Source organism: Microcaecilia unicolor, chromosome 7, assembly GCF_901765095.1.
Source record: "Microcaecilia unicolor chromosome 7, aMicUni1.1, whole genome shotgun sequence".
NCBI lineage: Eukaryota > Metazoa > Chordata > Amphibia > Gymnophiona > Siphonopidae > Microcaecilia > Microcaecilia unicolor.
This window is the reverse complement of record NC_044037.1, coordinates 214994343-215015864: the sequence shown is the minus strand read 5'-3', so window position 1 is coordinate 215015864 and position 21522 is coordinate 214994343. Positions and strand designations below refer to the sequence as shown.

Below are 21522 nucleotides of genomic sequence, written 5' to 3'. Positions count from 1 at the left end.
TGTTGTATAAAGCAAATTTGAAGCAAAAGTCTAAACATCCTGAATACAGAGTAAATGACAGCCGATAAAGATTTGTATGGTCCATCTAGTCTGGCTGTATCTGCTGCTTTATCAGGTTACACTCTCCAATTCCCTGGTTAAAGTGTGAAAATCATTTAAATTTTCCTTTGATTCCATCCTTTTTCTACACAGGAATCCTCTGTTTTTCACATACGTTTTTGAATTCCAGAGAATAGCAACCCAGCAATTTCTTTTTAGAAGTGTTTGGGCCGTCTCACCACACCTGGGCGCCTTCCCATCTACTACTTTTGTGCAGGCTCTCCTCTGTCTACAGTAATACAACTCCTTGGGTAGATGGGATGGTTAGAAGGATTCATGTCCTGTCTTTCTCAGAGAATACTTCCTGCAGGTAAATAATTTTGTTTTCTCTCAGGACAAGGGAAAAAGAGAGAAAAGAACATAACAAGTGGTGCTGCAACAGGCAAACACCAAATGTTTTGCAGGCAACAGACCGTTTTACTATTTTATTTACTTTTAGAAGGCAGCCTAAAACTGAAAGAGAAGGCCATTATTGGGAAGCAATCAGATTTTAAGTCTCAAACAGATTTTGGAGAACTGTCTGGCCAAACCTACTGTTGTGTTGGAAGTCTTGTTGTAGGTGGTAGTGGTATTTTGCAGACCTCGAAATCTCTTCCAGGGAGGTTGATTTCAAGTGGGCTACTGATGCAGCCATAGCTCTGCCATTATAAGCTGTCATAGGACCCCTCTAGAGGCAGCTCAGCCTGGCCATAATGATGGAAAAGCAGTCTTTAAGCCAACTGGAAAGCGTGCGTTTGTTAAAACTGGGTGGACTTTCTATGGGCTTTAGTCTATTCTAGACAGAATGTCAGCGCTCCCTTGCAGACCAAGGTATACAGTGCGCTTTTAGCTTAATAGGCATGTGGGTTAGGAAAAAAGGTTGGAACTCCAATACAACTTTAGAAAGTTATTTCAGATGAGTGTATAGAACCACTATTATTAAAAACTTAAAAGGCAGATATTTCAGCTGGCAGCAGTGGTTTTTTTAGCCACCACCGACATTATTCCTGGATTTTCAATGCTAGGCACTGCTGCTGTATATCTGGGATTTATGCAGTCAGCTCTCTCACTTGATCACATAAGTGACAATAAAGGTAGGACAAGACTGTTATGCGGCCCAATTTGGCCACTTAACTTAGGCGGTTAAGTGCTGAATATCAGAACTTAACTGCATAAGTGCTGACTCTGCCCCTGGACCGCCTACAAAATAGCCGGCTTTCAGTTTACAGGTCCGTGGTGATATTCAGCAGCACTAACTAGTTAAGTGTCACTGAGTATCAGCGAATACCCCCGATTTAACCAATTAGGAACCATTTCTGGCCTGTTAAATTGCTCTGAATGTGGACTCCATAGTGTATGGTGGATCATTCATTAGGGCTCAGATCTCACTAACCCTGCATGCTAAAGTAACTGCCACCAAAAATAAGATGTTTCAGGTCAGGTATTTCAAGTGGCATTTAACTAGTGCCCTGATGGTGAACCTATGACACGCGTAGCGATTTTCGGTGACACGCGGCCGCATGTGGCCGCATACAGAGAAGCAGCGGCGTTCCCCGGGGCGGATCGCCGATGCGCCCCCCCCCCAGGTGCAGCGCGACCTCCCCCCCCCCCCCGGTGCATGTTTACCCGCTGGGGGGGGGTGCCGTGTGCGCTCCTATTGGCTCCCTCCGAGTCCTCCGCTTGTTCCCTCCCTGCTGCTCCCTCTGCCCCGGCTCCTGCACGGCTGTTAGGGGACCTTTGACCTCACTTCCGGCCGGCGGAGCAGAGAGCAGCGGAATGCCGTGGGGGACGCATCTCTGGGGGCCCTGTGATCGCCATTACCACATAACCACAGCAACCATCATCCAATCTACTGTTCTGGGGTGTTGTGGATTTCTAATTGACCATCATTACTGAGATAGGTGAGGGGGAGGCTGGGAGAGGCGAGGGCATGTGCTATGGGTGCCGTTTCCCGCCATTAGAAATAGCGGCAGCCATCTTAATTTACATAAGGTGGTCAGTTAGGCTAGTTAACCCCTAATTGCCTGCAGGGCTAACAGGCTATCTATAATTTTATCTTCTGTCACTGCCCCCCTGATGGAGAACCCAAAAAATAAAAAACCAAGGTTAAGTAAAGGAAGTGGTAGTAGCAGTAGCCGACCCTTTCAAGAGACATGGACCGAGATGTATGGCATTATAGAAAAAAATGGCAGATCATTTTGCGTTCTATGTACTGAAACGGTAGTAAGCAGAACGTGGAATATAAATAGACATTTTGAAACTAATCATTCCCAGCTCTTGAAAAAAAGTGAGGATGAAAGGAAGGAATACATTTCCAGGCAGCTACACTTTTATAAGAGCCAATCTAATTCCATCCTTAAATTTGTAAAAGGTTCTACAAATTTAACATCTGCAAGTTTGAGCATTGCTCACTCCATAGCTCAGCATGGAAAAGCACTCAGTGAGGGAGAATTTATTAAAGAAACTCTCCTAAGATGTGCACCAGTTCTATTTCACGATATGCAGAATAAAGATGCAATTATTAAGAGAATATCTGAGTTACCACTCAGTAGATATATCAATTGAAGATTTAGCCAATGAAATTCAGCAACAAAAAAGTCACTAATAGGCAGATTAGTTAAAGAATTCCCCCTCCCCCTCACTTATCTTAGTTCATGGCACCCCACACAAGTTAAATAATATCAAGACCAACAAAAGAAACCGACTGACAGATGAACAAAGAAGTCACTAAGCAGGTAAGTTAAATAATTAGTTTTTGGTTTATTAAATACAGTTATATATTACAATTATACATTTTTGTTATTTAAACTATAAATATCGCGAAATTATGGTTTTTTTCTCGAAGTGACACACCACCCGAGTTATGCTCGGTTTTTTGGCGAATTTTGACACACCAAGCTCAAAAGGTTGCCCATCACTGAACTAGTGGCTCAAAAGGAGCTTTTATCAGCTAGTTAAGAAAAACATTGAAGTCCCAAACACTGTGGGAGGCCTGATAAGAAATTTCACAAACAAAAAGCCCTGGAGAAAGGGAACAATTAAAGGCTGTATAGAGATGGGTTTACCCTCTAGATGATGACAATCTTCAATTGCACTAAGGTGAACCCCTGTAGATATATAAAGTATTTAAGCAGTTTTTGTGTAGGGCAAGTGAAAGGATCTATGTCCTTGACCTCACACCACATCACAACCCTCTTCCATTTAAACCATATGCCCTCTTAATAAGATTCTTTCAGGAAGCTAGCAAGACCACTGAAATACTATCGGGCAAGTTCAACAAAGGATATATTAACCTCTTAAAATCCAAGTTGTGAGGGCTAAGGACCCTATATTGGGATGCGACAGAGTGCCCTGCTTGTGTGATCGGTAGTAGAAAACACTCCTGTCTCACAGGACTCATGGAAAGGTCTGCCAGAAGCGGGAACCAAGTTTACCTTAGCCATTAAGGGCCTATGAGAATCATGGTTCCTCGATCTTGCTTGATTTTTAGACTGGTCTTTGTTATAAAGGGTACTGGAGGATACATGTAGAGAAGACCCTTTCTCTGATGTAGAAAGAAGGCATCAAAGGCTATTTTGCAGTGTGATGTTATCCAGAAGTGAAACTGAGGAACTTTCTTTTTGAATGGAGTGGCAAAGAGATCTTTCGAGGGGAGGCCCCACTCCCAAAAGACCCTGCAGACAACTTTGTTGTCCACAGTCCACTCATGAGGCCATAGAACTTGACTCAGTGTGTCTTCCAGGACATTATCCTTGCTCGCCAAATACATCCCACGAGTAAAGGCCCAGTTCCATATTTTGACTGTTTCCTGGCACAGAAGCTATGACCCTGTTCCTCCACACTTGTTTATGTAATACACGCCCATCTGGTTGTCCATTTGAATCAGGATGATCTTATTGTACAAATCATCTTTATTGTACAAATGATCTTGGAAATCCGTTAGAGTGCTCCAAATGGCTCCTAGCTCTTGGAAGTTATCTGATGAAATCTTTCTTGAGCCTGGGATGTGAAATCTGTCTGGTTGAGCTCTCCAATCCAGTTTGGATGCATCTGTCAGAGTTTCTTCAATTGAAGAAATTTGGAAGGGAATTCATTACCAGGACAGAAAGTCCCATAAAGCCCCATAGAGTAGGGTTACTCAAAGTCTGGACTGCGGTCCACAATCTGGACTGTAGCAACGTCATCTGGGCACAGGCCCGCCTCCTTCTTACTGTGTGGGAGTAAGGAAGCGGCCACTGCAGGGAATTGTTTCTGGCAGCAGCATGATGTACAGGGGCTGGGGCAGTAAGAGAAGGAGAGAGTACGAAATGGTGGCGGTGTAGGCAATAAGAACATGTGTTTCATAGGAAAAGATGCTCATGGCAGACTGTTTTTCACATTACCCAGCTTCTGCAGTACCAAGCCCTGAATGCTATTGTTGTTGCCAAGGTATGGAACTCTGCTGAGCTAGTGAGTTAATTTGTATTCTTACAAGATATCCTGCGTTACCTGTGGAAACAATTATTCTTAGTAACTTTACATCTTCTCGTGATGAATTCTTAATAGCTTCTTTAATTGATGTATTTTAGTTTTTGCTTTAATACTTTTTCATTCACTGTATTTTTGTCTTATGTTGTTCAATTTACTGTATTTATTATGTATGTTTAGCTATAGATCAATTTTGATTTTTAGAAATAGAAGGCAAGAAATATTTTAAGTAAAGCTAAGAGCAATTCTCTGAAGGAATTCTGTGGGTAAACAGGGACTGCCTGCAGCAATAGGCTCTTTAGATTTTGCTGTGGACCCTCAACAGGGAACAGGGGTAGGGGGAAGATTATGTCTGTAAACTTTGGTTGTCTTTATTATTGTGGACTGCAAACTCAGCAGTTGAAAAAGTGGACCGCTTGGCCAAAAATTTGAGTACCCCTGTAATGGAGGAATGGTGATAGATATGATGTCCTGGAGATTCCATGTACACTGAGTCCATTGGAGGTGTGTTATGGTTGTGACGTAGACTATTGATGTGGCCTAGCACCTTCAACAGCTGATACTTGCCAACTTATGAACTCCAATTTTTGTGTTGGTGTTAGATATGACTTGGGATAATTTATGACTAGCCATAGTAACTCCAGCATCAGAATGGTTGAACAAATAGATCCTTCTCTCCTTCCTCAGTTGTGTGCTTGACCAGTCAATCATCCAGTTAGGAAAACGCAAGGACCCCCACTCTATGTAGATACACTGCAAAGACCACTAATCATCCGGTGAACACTCAAGGTGTTGATGCGAAACCGCATAGCAGTATACAGTACAGGTGGCAGTGTTTCCCTATAAAGAACTGCAGATATTTCCTGTGGTCTGGATGTATTTGAATGTGAATGTAGATAGAGAATGTAGAGTTCTTTAGATCCAGAGAACACAGCCAGTCCCTTTCTTGAAGAGATGGAATAAGGTAATCATCCTGAACTTTTGTTTTGTGAGATATTTGTTCAGGGCTTTAAAAAAAGGAAAGATCTCCCTTTTACCCGCAGCAGTAAAAGGGGGCCTTGGTGTATCAAAAACACACGCCAATGCCAGCACAGGCCCCCTTTTGCTGCAGCTTCGTAAAAGGACCCCTGAGTGCTGAATACAACGTGCAGTCCATGCCCAATCTACACCCAGTTCCTGCCCCATCCCGTGCTAAGCAGTTAGTACTGAACTTTGACTGCACTGGTTTTTAATGTGTGCTTGGCATTAACGCAGGCTAGCGCTTATGGTTAGTGCATGCTAAAGCCCACACTGCCTACTGCACCTTAGTAGGTGTGCCCCATTACTAGTAAAGGGACCTGATCTGACACTACTACATTTATTTGGAGCATTTCCAATGAAAATTTAAAAGACTAATACTAAAATAATAAACCAGTTTCTCTGCTTGCATTTACAGCTAGAATTAGTACTGTGTGCTACTGCATTTGTGAATGCAAAAGCCATTAACATGCATTACTACTACTAGGTTTCATTGCAAAAATGGGACCTGTGATAAAACAATGTATATTAAAGGCATTAATGCCTGCTTACATAGTAGTGTACCTTTGTAACTTTAGCTATCAATGCACACGCAACTTAGAAAATATACATGCAAAATGTAAAATTAATTGCTACTATTATCATAACTATTTATTATTTGGAAAGATATAATTTTTGAGACTTTTAGATCAGATAAAATACAGGCTGTATTAATGTACAACTCTACAACAGCTAACAGCTCATATTAAATCATTAAAGTGTTGTGGGTAAAACTATATACCAAATTATTACTGTTGCATAATTTATGTTAAGACCAGTAACATGCACCCAAGGGATCAGAACTCACCTAATATGAACTTCTGATGCTGTTTCCATTAAATCACCATCAACATTCCAAGGATATTTTTCTTCTGTGGGGGAATTCATATATTCGAACTTAACAGTAGATCCACTTCTAGTGCTTTGATGCACTTTTACTTCTTTAACAGTATAGGTCTCAACAAAGGGAAAATCAAACTAAACCAAAGAGTGAATATTAAACAGAACATGTCAGAAAATATTTTATAACAATACACTAAAACACTTTAACCATTAAAATTAAGAATTTAAATTCCATTCAGGAAATATGCATTACAATTTTTTTAAAGTTCTGAATTCTAAAAATACTGCAATCATCATAGATTTGAAGTGATTGAAAACAGAAACAATCTATTTCTTAATGCTCATATACCAAATTCACCAGTATAACAACACATTCAAACATCTATGCTAGATGAACAAATATATGGAGAAATGTTATTAAATACAATAAAGTGGCAGAATATCACAACAAATATGCATTCTGAAGTGCCCTAACCCACATATATTTACTAGTACCTGGGGCAGGAGTATTTACAATCTCTTGGTGTACTGCATAGTTGCCATTTATGAGGAAACCAATTCTTATCATGCGAAGATAAAGTCAACTTCATGGTAATTAAATTCTTTAAGTCTTTATGGAAGTTGAAATGAATCAGACCTTTCTTCCCATCACTTATACAAACATTTGTCCTAACACAACTGGAATACTGCATCACAGTTTATACAGGGAACAAGGAATCTCCAACCAAAAGGCTTCTACCCTAAATATAGCCACTAAACTTGTATTCAAAGCTTCAAAATTCGACAGGGCTTCTCCACTACTCTACAAATTACATTGGCTAGAATCAACTTTAAAACATGCATATTTATCTAGAAAACAATGTATGGCATGGCTTCATATTACATGTTGGATTTGATAGATCTTCCCATAATGTGTACATAAGATCAAGGGAATATTTTTCAGACATAGGATCAAAGTGGTGGAATTTCATTCCAAATGAAATAAGGTGCATTACCAATTGCTTAACATTCTGCAAATTTCTAAAGGCCTACCTTTTAAAACTTTTTTGCATTAATTGTACAACTCATTCAATAGAAAAATGTTATGATCTACTCAAATCGCTAATCTGTAAAGTTCCTATAGTGATATTGTTTTTCATCTCACTTGAAATACATTGTATAAAATTATCTCTCTGTAATTGTAAGCCACATAGAGCTGAATTGGAATTCAGATTATGTTGGATATAAGCACCAATAAATAAATCAATAAATAAACAAACTTATAAACAGTTATAACAAGATGTGCCAATTTACTCTATCACATACTGTGTACCCTAACAGTGAAAAGTGACAAAAGGAAGAAGAAATAGAGGGATGCTTGCAGAAGGAAAGGTGGGCAAAGTGAGAGCATCTCTATTAATTTTCTGATCACTTAGGTCAGGCTAACAAGCCTTTAGTTCTCAGCCTTCTCCCTACTTCCATTTCTGTGGATAGGAACCACATTCATCTATCTCCAATCCTTCAGATTACTCATAAGGAAACACTGAAAATGTCAGACAATGGAGTCACTAGAAGTTCTAGGCCCCATCACTTTAGCTATGTTTAATTTAGCTCCTCCTCATAAGAATGCTCTTCTGCAAATAGCTCAGTACCTACCTCACTTCTATACCTATTTGTGCCCATTTTGGGCAGTCCTATTCCAAACCCTTCTTCAGTGAACATTAAATAGAAATATTTGTTAAGCAATTCTATTTTCATAAGTACATAAGTAATGCCACACTCGGAAAAGACCAAGGGTCCATAGAGCCCAGCATCCTGTCCACGACAGCGGCCAATCCAGGCCAAGGGTACCTGGCGAGCTTCCCAAACGTACAAACATTCTATACATGTTATTCCTGGAATTGTGGATTTTTCCCAAGTCCATTTAGTAGTGGTTTATGGACTTGTCCTTTAGGAAACCTTCTAACCCCTTTTAAACTCTGCTAAGCTAAACTTTCCTCATCCGCCTCTACAAATTTTTCCCCTTTACCTGAGTCTTGCAATATTGTCACTAACATGACTTAAAAAAAATGCTTAAATCTACCCGTTTTATCATTTCAGTTATCAATTCTTTCATTTATATCTTTGATCTTAGGTAAAGTCTATGTGAGTTATTCAATTTGAATGCTTTATGCTTACTTTCTGCAGACTCGTTTGCATCTGGGTCAAAGCAAGTATAAATTTGTAGGGATACTATGTCACTGCTATTCCCCAGTTAACCTGGTTTTCAAAGGGAAATGCATCACAGAATTTCCCGTTGAAAATGTATTTGGAGGACCATGGGTGCAAGCACCATGGACTATACACAAACTGCTCCACTAAACTAAAATTGGTTATGAAATACAGCAATACATAATAACACTTTTAAACTGTCCATATTCCTCACTGCCTACTGAAGGTGCCCGAAATCTTGTTACAGCTATACATGTAAGTATGGCATTCCACTTTATTTTCTTTTTTTTTTTGGGGGGGGGGGGGGGGGATCAAGGAGCTTTACATTATTGTAGAAATACACAAACCACAACAGATGGTTGGAAATGGGCTAATCTGTATTAGACATAAGAGATTTTGAATCATTTAAATAGGCCTTAATGTGTTCTGTCGGGAAACTAAGTCTTCTAATGAGCGCACAGGCACTTCAGCCTATCTAAATCTCTGATTAGTAGCTCTTTCTATTATACAACAGAATTACATACCTGATTTTTTACACTGGCATATCGTTTTAGATGTTTTAAAAATTCTGATCGTGAAGTATTTCGTGCAACAACAAGAGACATAAAGCCATCGTTTAACCTGGAGGTAAATCAATATTTTAACAAAATTAATATTTATAGATATTAAAGATTTTTTTAGCAAGGTGGAAATCACCCTACTTCACCCAACTACACCTTTGTTAATGCCTACTTATGAAAAGCACAAAACTTGAATGCTTGTCAACTCACATAATTTGAATTACATTTAGCTCCACAATTTTATAACAGCCATCTCCCACTTCTCCCACTTGTAAAACACGCGGGCAACAATATATATGTAGACACTCCCAAAAGGGTGGAGAATAGGGGTGCAATTGGTACTCTGAGAGAAATTCTGTACAGATGGTGCTAACATTTATACATCAAATATACACATAAGTGACTGGAACCGCTAGGTCAAGGGCTGGCGGTAAGGCCTCAGACCCAAAATGGACATGTGGCAATTTTCATTTTGCCACATGTCCATTTTTGGCAAAAATGTTAAAAAGGACTTTTTCACAGGCGTGATAAAAGATGGATCAGCGCGCACCCAAAACCCGCACCTACACTACTGCCAGCCATTTTTCAGCACGCCTTTGTAAAAGGACCCCTTAGGGAGTAATTCTATAAGGAGCCACATTGATTTAGGTGGAAAATATGCAAGCGTATGCTAGTACTCTAGTCATTTACATGTATATCTGTACATCTACAGGCATAAATGATAATAATCTGGCTAAACGTTATTCTGGAAGAAAGTGCTCATCTCCAATGGTACATAATTTGCAGATGGGTGGAATCTGAGCATTTACATCAGCTTAAGTGCTCACTCATAAAATATATACGCACATTTACCCAGTTGCAATAAAAAGTTAGCACCTACTTTTCTTACTAGAATGTACTTTTTGTAAGCATTCTATTATGAAGTTCAGTCTAGCTATGATTACTGCCCACACAAGTGCCATGAACAGCAATTCAATAACTGCACAGAAAAGCGGCATGCATGTAAGGTGCACAATATACTACTCTCTAAAGTAGTTGGAAGCACATTAGTGCGTAACTGCAAGAGAGTGTACAGATGTGCTGATGTCCTGGCCACGCTCGGACAATCTCCCACATATGTGTGTAACGTGAAGAAAACTAAGGGGTCCTTTTACTAAAGTGTGCAGATTTAGTGCACACTAAATGCTAAGAAGCCCACAGATATAAAATGGGCTTCTTGGCATTTAGTGTGCGCTAATCCTATTAGTAAACCTTAGCAAAAGGATCCCTAAATTACATGTGTGACTTGTTTTACTCGCATGCGCCCATTTATGTCTTCCACTGAAGAGGAGTGAGTGAGCGCACCAGGTGCACCAAGGTGGGTTTACACCAGCAGTCTAAAATGGTATCCTGTGCACACAGGTGCTGTTTTAGAATAAGTGCATATTGCTCAGCAATGGGGCACCCAGTTATAGAACTGTTCCCTATGGATTGATTTTCAAAAGAGAAAGATGTCTCAAAAGCGGAACAAAGCAGCACATGGACGTTTTTCTTGCAAAAAATGTAAGTCACAATTTTCAAAACTCAGAATTAGGACATTTTACTCCACAGTTCATCTAAATCATAAGGGGGCATGTTGGAGGCAAGTTTTGGGCAGGCTTAAAATCTGGATATTTTTTTAGCAATAATGGAACAGAAAAAAAGGTCCAGGGCAAAAAATAAGTACGTTTTTTTTATTTAGACCTGTTTCAGTCACAACTAAGTCACAAAACATTGCTCTAACTGACCACAGGAGTTATTGAGGCATGACCCCCCCCCCCCTTAATCCCTCAGTAGTCACTGACCCCTTCCCACCTCTAAAGCTGTGAGAGTAGATACCAGACTCTATGACAGTTCCAGATATTATGGCCATTCCTAAGAAAGCAGCAAGCAGGTGGATGAAGTAGCCTAGTGATCAATACCAGTGAACAACAGGACCCATGTTCAATTCCCACTTTAACTCTTAATTTCAGTACAAATATATGAATCGTACTAGAACACAAATGTATCCTTATGTAAATATATAAGTGACCTCCAAGCCTGAGGGTTGTTGTAGTGGTGGACCTTTAAGTTCAGTAGGTTTTCTCTGTTCCCAGAGGGCTCACAATACATTATGAAAGGGTTTAGGTAGGATTTGTACCTGGGTTCCTTTACGTGAAGTCCACTGCATTGACCACTAGGCTGCCTCGCTGCATTACTGGGATGTCTGTGTGGCCAGTTTATTAGGAATGCTGTCAGACTGACTTCCTTTATGGCTTGTTTTTCTACATTTTTCCCCTGGGATTTTTTTTTTTTTTGGGGGGGGGGGGTGGAATGGTACTTACAGATGGATGTGTTGAGCATAAACCCATCTAGTTGAATGCCATAATTGACCCAGAAATTCAGACATTTTTCTGGTTCGATTATGGCTGTGAGCTATAAATTTCTATGAGACATTTTTGGCAGAATTTCTCAATTTGGACTTAGATGTCATATTGAAAATGCTCCTCCACGTGATTTTATAAAGTAATCTAGACATAAGCGCCTACTTGACCTTCACACTAGGTGACCTGTTATAAACGTACACAAGAGGCTGATAGCTGCAAAACCTTTGCATGAAAAAAGTAGGTGCACAGAAAGAACGTGCCTACTTCTACACAATCTGCAAATATGTGTAAGGATGTGGTAAATATATCTGCAGACTGCAGCATGTACAGCCAGAACAGCAATTTTAGAAAAGAACGCATTTAAAAAAAAGAGTTGCATCACTTGGGATTTTGAACATGCAACTACTGGCATTCACAAGTATAAATACTGAATTTTACAAAACTGAACATCCAGGAAGTGTCAAGTAAGGAGCTGACTGAAAACACCTCAAATCTAATCATGCAGTTAGCTGACACATTTGCTGCAGAGCAGAAATAAATAACGAGTCTAGTTTACTATTTGTGTGTTGCTATTGCTAAACTGGAAATATAAGCATCATTTTCCAGCTTGACCATAACATGCCCTATTGGAAACGAAGAGTGCTGTGGATCTATACGTATAAAAAGCAGCTTTCCAAAATTTGTTATTTACATGCATTGGGCACTAATATGTGTAAACTAGTAAAAAAGGCCCGTTTCTGGAACAAATGAAACGGGCGCTAGCAAGGTTTTCCTGGGAGTGTGTATGTTTGAGAGAGAGAGCCAGAGTGAATGTGCGGGTGTGTGACAGAGTGAGACTGTCTGTGTGACAGTGTGTGTGTGAGAATGAGAGTGTGTGGCAGGGCCCCCTCCCCTGTTCCTAATGCCCCTCACCACATTCCCTCCCCTGCTTTTCCTCCTCCTTCCCACACTTTGGGTTCCTTAAGGCTTTCAAAAGTCTATGTACTGTATCCCCATGGCCCTAATGCCCAGTATCCGGATACCCCACCGCTTTCCTCCTCACCCCTCCCCCAAGATGTAACACTTTCACGTCCTTCATTTTTTTTTAAAGTGTCCTATCTACCCTGTGTCCAAATGCCCGGCATTCAGATTGTGTTCCTCTCATAAATTTTCATTTCTTTCATTCATTCAGAACTTGCCCCCCCTCCCCCCCCCCCGCCCCCGAACACTTTCGGTTCCTTCAGTCTTTTAAAACTCTCCTATGTACCCTGTGTGCTAATGGCCAGCATTGAGATTGTTTTCCTGTCCCAAATTTGCATGTCTTTCAGTCATACACAACTCCCCCTCCCCTTCTCCAGTTTAACACTTTCGTTTCCTTCAGTCTTTTAAAACTCTCCTATCTACCCTGTGTCCTAATGGCCAGCATTCAGATTGTTTTCCTTTCCCAAATGTTCATGTCTTTCAGTCCTTCAGAACTCCCCCCCTTCCCCCCATTTAACACTTTTGGTTCCTTCAGTCTTTTAAAACTCTCCTATCAACCCTGTGTCCTAATGGCCAGCACTCAGATTGTTTTGCTTTGCCAAATTGTCTGTCACTGACCTCACTGACATCAGTGCGTGCCTGCCTAGCAGACCACTTCCGGCAGGCACGGTCCCAGGCACATCCTGTTGGAGGTGAGAATTATTATATAGGATGTCATTACTTACATGTGGTTGAAACTTTGTAAGCCTTCTATAAAGATTTCCTAACTCTATCAAGAAAAAATGAATTTGCATTTCAGAATGAAATTCCTAGCAGCTAATTGATTTCTAACACTGATTGGCAAATGAGAGATTCAGGGTTTCATCCTTCTACACAGACCTAAGAAAAATCTGTGCCAAAAAATGATTTGTGCATTAATTTAATCATAACAATTATTGCAACACATAATTCTATAATATATGATTTGACCTCATCTAATTAAGCCAAGGTCTGACTACAGTTCCTGAGATTATAGAGCCAACTGCAATTTATTTCCAAGGAGAATAAAAAAAGACCATTTTCCTGGGAAAACATCCAAGGTTTTAGAGCACGGGCTCAAAAAATATATACATAATATATATAGAACTTTACTGACCTGATATTGGGTGCCAAACCTCGCGGTGCCATTGAACATAAAGAGGGAATTGCCATAATGCTGATGTTCAGGAAATGACCCTTTGTGCTTTGCCACTGATCCTGACTAACTATAAAGAAAACATACAGTAACTCCATATGTTCCTTCATTGTGAAAATAAAATCATTTTCAAAACATCTAAAACTTACCATATTCTTGAATCTTCTCTTTCTTCTCTGTTCTAAAGATAAAATATTCCATATGATTAGTCAATGGATTAGAGATTTAAAAATGTAGTATTAACAGTTTAAATATTGTATTTATCTTGTTTAAGTCATGCCATAAAAGTGGAAGTAAGGAGGAGGTTCAGAGTTATAATCCTGTCCCTTGCCCTTGGGGAGGGGAAAACACTTCAGTCCTAGTGGCTGGAATAAGAGAGACAATCAGACTTAGGTGTAGGCACAACCAGTAAAAATCTTTATTGGTATTTCACTAAGCCAATACAAAATAATTGTTCTCTCTGGAGCAGGTTGTCACACAGAAAAGCCAGACACAAAGACTTAATAACAAAATCTGCTCAGCACAACTTTCTCAGTTATCATATATATAAATACCGTTGAAAGTTTCATTTCTCCTAAATCATGTGATTTCTCCTAAACCAACTTGTGATCATATATGGATTTTCCTGTTTCCTTCCATTACACAATATGGTAATATTCTGTTATTGTTTTATACGTATACAAAAATGGCAATTTCCTCTATTCTATTGTCCTCTCCTGCTTGTGTTCACATGAACACTTTGTGGCCATTGGCTAATTCCTCAGTAAAGCGTGATCCCAGCGTGCAAAACTAGCAAACAAATAGTATGAAACACCCGTTGTCCTTCTTCTCTGAACACATATTTCCATTGGAACATCTTGGACTTTGCAGGGTCCTCAGTCTTTTATCACCATCAAGGTTATATCCATGTGTATCTGCCATATATGGGCCGCTCAGCCTCAGTTCCTCCTGAGTTTCCTTGACATGTAGCATGTACTGATCAAGCACTCTGGTTACATGCAGCTGCAGGAAGAAACTAAAATTATGCAGATGATAGCAAAACTAGGAAATCTGAGGGCTAGCAGGGCCATCTTACAGGCCTAGTAAAGGAAGATACAGGAGCTACAAGCCAGTTAGTGTGACCTCTGTGGTGAGTAAATCAATGGAAATGTTGCTAAGAGGCTTCTGAAGCTTTTGGAATACACAGAATTATAGGATTCCAGACAAATGGTTGTACTAGAGGTAGGTCTTGTCAGATGAATCCAGAGATGCCAAATTACCCAAGTCTAGCTGGAGACTTTTTGGCCAGTCCTGGTTTTAAACTTACATCCTAAAGCAGAGTGGGACTCATAGTGCCTGACCCTGCCCATTGAAATCAGTGCTGCAAATCCCATAATGCACCAGGACAGAAATGTCCAGATTTTTTTTTACCCCGCACTTTCCCACTCATGGCAGGCTCAATGCGGCTTACATGGGGCAATGGAGGGTTAAGTGACTTGCCCAGAGTCACAAGGAGCTGCCTGTGCCTGAAGTGGGAATCGAACTCAGTTCCCCAGGACCAAAGTCCACCACCCTAACCACTAGGCCACTCCTCCACTCCAGGACTGTTCCAAAATCTCCAGCCTGAAACGGAGTAACTTACCATTTCTGATGAATCTGATCAATTTCTTTGATCGATTCGATGTGGATCGAGGAGAACTCTAGGTGTGGTGTACATAGATTTCAGGAAAGCTTTTGACATGGTTCTGCATAGGCAAATTGCTGTGGATGGGCCATATGGTCTCTGCTTGCCTTATTTTCTATGTATATTCAAAAGCTAGTTGCATTATAAAGGTCTGGTTTGTAAGTCTGAAAAACATATGGTACACAGATGTGGTGGAAGGAATATAGCCTTCCATTATCCTACAATGTGCGTAAAGCTGCCAGAGAGCCCAAACTTGGCAGTCCACTGAACTGTGGACTGGTAACAGGGTCAGCAACATGGCCAGCAGACAAAGAAGCTAGTGGTCAGATCACAGAGTGGATGAGGGGAGCAGTAGCAGGAAGCAATATACATAATGAAGACTGGATCCACTAGTCCAAGATGAGCCATCTGTGGTATAGCCTGAAGGATTCAGTATCCCAACAATCACTGTGGTGGACAAGTGAAAAGCAACACATGAAAACAGAATGGGAGAGTACATATACTGGACTTCTTCTGACCCTCAGTCACATGAGCACATGTATGCACACATACAGATTTACAAAACTCCCTCCCCCCCCACACAGAGATTACCAGCCAAACACTTGTATGCACACACACACACACACACACACACACCACACATACACCCCAACTATCCCCATTCACTCCCAATCTCAGTCATGTGTATACAACTATTTACACCAAGTCATATCTGTACTCAGTCATGCATTCTCCCCAGTCACGCTTACACACATACTTCCATCCAAGTTCCCCCTCGTTTAACAATGGGCTTTTCTGATAATTAAATTTATATTTGTCATTAGTCAACATTAAGCACCCTATTATCTTATTTAAACCTGCAGTTAACAGGCATCAAGTGGAAATATATATGAGATAGTATTCAAATAGCTTTTTCAGTATAGCATTTTTTCTGACTTGGGCAGGGCGGAGTCAAGCTTTTTATTAAAGAGAACTCTTAAGGATATTTTTTTCAGCGCTATCTGGGTCATTGACAATTCCTTTCCACAAGGATAGCTGCTGAAATCTAGCTAGCTAGATTTGGAAGAATTATCAGTCACAACCTAGCCAATTAGATTGAAGCATATAATCTGTTTAAGCTTTACCAAGTAATAAATAGTTGAGTATGGAGTCAATTTCCTAAGCTGCCGTAAAATAGCACATTCCTATGCTGTTTTAAATTGAGAAAATTCCAAAGGGATTTACTAAAGTATCTGTGTACCACGGTTTAGTAATGCATTGATTTATCATATTTTGCTATCGCCTCCCTTTAAAAAATACTCAAAACAATTTAAAATTAAGCTCATTTCTATCCCATCCATCATAAAATCATATAGCATAAAAATATACCACAGACTAACAAAAAATACTAACTTATCCTATTGCTTTCAGCAGCCCAATAGGTATGCAGCACCATCTTTCTCTGTAAGATGTATCTGCTGAAACAGCTTTAATCTTTTTCTGAAATTGTAAATAGTGGTAAGTAATGTCTCAGCCCATTTGGAAGCAGATTCCAGAGAATAGGGGCTGCTACAGAAAAATAACCATGACTTCTGGTATGTTTCCAAGATGCCTCTCTGCCCTTTCAGGGATCATTAGCATAACATTATCCTGTGAATACAATCTACGTATATACAATGGTCCCAAATGGGGTCACAAACCCATGCTTGGGGTCATGACCTGGGGTGGGCTCTCCATAGGTACATCATTATTTTGCACTATTTTTACTATTTTCAATTACATCAATATGTTGACAGTTTGCTCTGGGAGGATTTAGCAGAAGATGTACAAGAAGAACTTGATACTACCTTTACTTTCACCATTGCCGTATTCTGGACACTATGACAGAGCTCAATTATGCCCAGCTGGCAACGCTTTGGAGTACTGACCTTTCTATTTCCCTACAGCCTGCTCACTTTCAAGGCCATATCCTTTCACTACGGTGGCACGCTAAAGCCTCACCTCACTGGGAGTTACAACATAAATTTGCACTGCGCCTCTATGTGGCACAACAGTGGGCCTTTCATATGGGCCTTTTCTCAACAGAAGCCTGTTTGAAATGTGGAGCCCTCGAAGTTACTCTGAGACATATGTTCTGGACGTGTCCTATGATTCAAACCTTTTGACTACAGTTTCCCAACTTTGGCACTCTGGCTGGCACTATGATCCTCTTTTGCTTTATGGTCATCCTATGTTAACATCACTTGTACCATGTGGAATGAGAAGTTTTGAGTTGCTTTCTACCATCATGTCGAAGACGACAATATTAATGGGCTGGCTCTCTCATCAGAGCCCGTCCCTGCTGCAATAACGTGTACAAATGATTGTGGTATTATATATGGAGAGACTCAAGATTCAAGTTATCTCTTCACCTGTAGGACTTCGGTTTCAGAGACTCTGGACCACATTTTGGAATGCAATGTCACCAGCAGCTCATAGTACAGTGATGGGCAACCTTTTGAGCTTGGTGTGTCAAAATTCGCCAAAAAACCGAGCATAACTCGGGTGGTGTGGGGGGATTCGATCCAAGATGGCTGCCTGAGCAGACGTGTGGGAAAGAGCTCCTGAAAGCCACCGAAAACTGCATCAATTGAGTGCTCTCAGACCCGTTATGGGTAAGAGGAAGGGTAAATCCGCAGTGCCTACCTCCACAGGCAGGGTTGAGCCCCCTCTTTTGAGGCAGTTGACGCTGGAAGAATCGGGACTCCAACCGCCGGGAACCGGAATGTTCGCTCATGGCGGTCCGGGTGAACAATTCGACCTAAGCGCTGAGGGAGTATCTTTAAGTCCTCCTTCTTTGACGGTTCCTCCAAGACCAGGACGAGAGGCGACGGCCGCGAGAGAACGGCGCGTTGAATCCGGAAGTCGGTCCTCAACGGCTGGGTGTGGAGACCCCGCGGCCGCGTCGACGCCAGTGCAGTTGCCAGCTTCGACAAGGATCTTGTCTGAGAAAAGCCCTGGGGAATCGCCCTTGAATCTTGAAGTTATGAAACCAACTACCGTTACGATGGATTCTATATGGGATGCAATCCAAAGATTGAATACCAGCTTGCAGCAAATTTCAGGTACTTTGTCTGGTGCTGTGGTGGATATAAAGAGTCTACAATCTGATTTGCAGTTGAAAAATGCAGAACAAACTATAAAAATGGAGAATTTTGATAAAGAAGTAAAAACAATTAATTCTTCTATAAATGTTTTAATAAGGGATAGTAATCTTCAACAACGCAAAACGGAATATTTAGAAAATCAAATGAGGGCTAACAATTTACGTTTCCTCAATTTTCCTAAAAGCCCATTGGTTCCAGCAATTGACATGCTAAAGAAATACCTTAACGAAATATTAGGTATACCATCTGAGATGTACCCTCCGATTACTCGAGTAATGTATATTTCTGGAGCACAAGGGAAATTATTACCTGTTAACTCTCAAGATGATCTGAATATAACAGAATTATTAGAATCCTCATTAGAGACTATAACAGAAAGAACTACATTATTGGTTACTTTTGCTCTGCAATTAGATCGCAATAATATTTTTAAACTCTTTTTCCGCCACACTAATTCATTGTTCTTTGGATCTAAAATTCAAGTATTTCTAGACTTTGCCCGAGAAACTCAAAGGAAGAGGAAACAATTTTTGTTATTAAAAGAGAGAGTTTTGCGTATAGGTGGGACCTTTATGTTAAGGTTCCCATGTAAATGCCATATTTCTTTGAATTCTGTAAATTATGTTTATTTCGATCCAGAGAAGTTAAAAGCATTTATTGCAACAAAAGAATAATACTGCATTAATATTGGATTGTAAGCGTTATACCTGCTAGCGATTTTCATGTTCCTTCTGCTTAAGTAAGAAGTTAATTACTCTGATAAGTATGAGGTCATTTAATTTTCCTGTTCTTGGATCAACAATTGTGGACTAAAATGTTATTTTTTTTTTTCCTTAAAGATTTATTGTGTAATATTATTACCTGATATGTGTGATTTATGTTATTACATAAATGTAATGTTATAATTATCAAAAAAAAAAAAAAAAAACTCGGGTGGTGTGTCACTTCGAGAAAAAAACCATAATTTCGCGATATTTATAGTTTAAATAACAAAAATGTCTAATTGTAATATATAACTGTATTTAATAAACCAAAAACTAATTATTTAACTTACCTACTTAGTGACTTCTTTGTTCATCTGTCAGTCGGTTTCTTTGTTGGTCTTGATATTATTTAACTTGTGTGGGGTGCCATGAACTAAGATAAGTGAGGGGGAGGGGGAATTCTTTAACTAATCTGCCTATTAGTGACTTTTTTGTTGCTGAATTTCATTGGCTAAATCTTCAATTGAAGGTTGGTATTTTGTACACTTCAAGCCCAAGCAAGCGCTACTAACTTCATCTGTCAATCTGTTTCTTTTGTTGGTTTTGATATTATTTAACGTTGAGAATAAGGTTTCACAAAAGTACGTAGAGGGAAAAATTGTGAGTAAAGCCATTGCTATATTTTTCAGGGTGCTAAAAGTGTCTGGTAATCGGTTCCAAGCACTCCAAATTTCCTGTTCGTAGTGGCACTCCTCTTGATTCTCCAAGCGGCACCTTTCCAGATTCTCAAGCTTTGACCTCAAGTCGACAAACACCTGAGCCCAGATGCTGTCTTGAAATTCTACAAGTTGCATCTCCAAATCATCAATTTGCATCCATTGGAAACCATTTAATTCCAAACTACTGTAGACTACTACATCAGGATACTTAATTATTTTCATGGTCTGTTCTAGGCTTCTAAATTGATTAAATCTATCACTGAACTGGTCAAGTAACGAGTCTAAAACATGCTGGTACTTTATATGCAAGGGTTCCATTTCATTTTGTATAGCTGCACTGGCCTTCTCAAAATACTTTGTTACTCGAGGAAAATACTTATAAGTTTTAGTTTCTACATCTCGCTTGAAAATTTTAAGTTTACTTTCAAAAGCTTTTATGTATCCAAACATAACGTCAATACTTTTGCCAAAACCTTGTAACTTTAAGTTCAGTTCATTAATATGAACAGAGAGATCTGTAAAAAACATCAGGGTGTTGACCCACTTATCATCATTGAGCTGAGGAAAGTTTCCCAGATCCTTATCCTCAAGAAATACCTTAATTTCTTCAAAGCACTCCACAAAGCGCTCAAGAACTTTGCCTCGGCTCAGCCATCTTACATTATTGTACATCAGCAGTCCACTGTAGGTGGAATCAACCTCCAGTAAAAGTGCAGAAAATTCTCGCTTGTGAAGGGGGCGAGCAGCTATTAAATTAACTATTTTTGTAACAACTGACATTAAGTCGTTTAAGTCGGTGAATCCTGCCTTGGCACATAAAGCCTCCTGATGGATAATACAATGAAAAGGCACAATCGGATGTCCAATAGCTTCCGTAAACAATTTGACAAATCCAACTTTTTTCCCCACCATGTTTGGTGCCCCGTCTGTCGTCACTGACACAACTTTAGAGATATCAATGCTTAGGTCACGGAATGTTTGTATAACAACCTTACATATTTCGCTTCCTGATGTACTTGTTGGCACTGATACTAACTTTATCAACTCTTCTCTCATTGTGAGACCATCAGAATATCGACCAATAATGGCCAACTGAGCATGTGATGTGACATCAGTAGTTTCATCAAGAGAGATCGAAAAATATTTACAATTACTTATGTCTCTCTTTAATTGATGTTGTACATTTGTGTTCAGTCTCATTATTCGGTCTTTTATGATATTTCTACTGAGTGGTAACTCAGATATTCTCTTAATAATTGCATCTTTATTCTGCATATCGTGAAATAGAACTGGTGCACATCTTAGGAGAGTTTCTTTAATAAATTCTCCCTCACTGAGTGCTTTTCCATGCTGAGCTATGGAGTGAGCAATGCTCAAACTTGCAGATGTTAAATTTGTAGAACCTTTTACAAATTTAAGGATGGAATTAGATTGGCTCTTATAAAAGTGTAGCTGCCTGGAAATGTATTCCTTCCTTTCATCCTCACTTTTTTTCAAGAGCTGGGAATGATTAGTTTCAAAATGTCTATTTATATTCCACGTTCTGCTTACTACCGTTTCAGTACATAGAACGCAAAATGATCTGCCATTTTTTTCTAT

General features: G+C 39.8%; 1 protein-coding gene across 1 annotated transcript in view; it reads right to left on the bottom strand.

The window, feature by feature from the left end:
- Nucleotides 1-21522, bottom strand: part of CERKL (ceramide kinase like) — a 244101-nt gene that overhangs the window by 6437 nt on the left and 216142 nt on the right. The window contains exons 12-14 of the mRNA XM_030209794.1: nucleotides 13674-13778; nucleotides 9159-9255; nucleotides 6410-6579 (exon numbers count right to left, since the gene is read on the bottom strand). Coding sequence (XP_030065654.1) covers nucleotides 6410-6579; nucleotides 9159-9255; nucleotides 13674-13778 — 372 coding nt within the window. The remainder of the gene's footprint in view (nucleotides 1-6409; nucleotides 6580-9158; nucleotides 9256-13673; nucleotides 13779-21522) is intronic.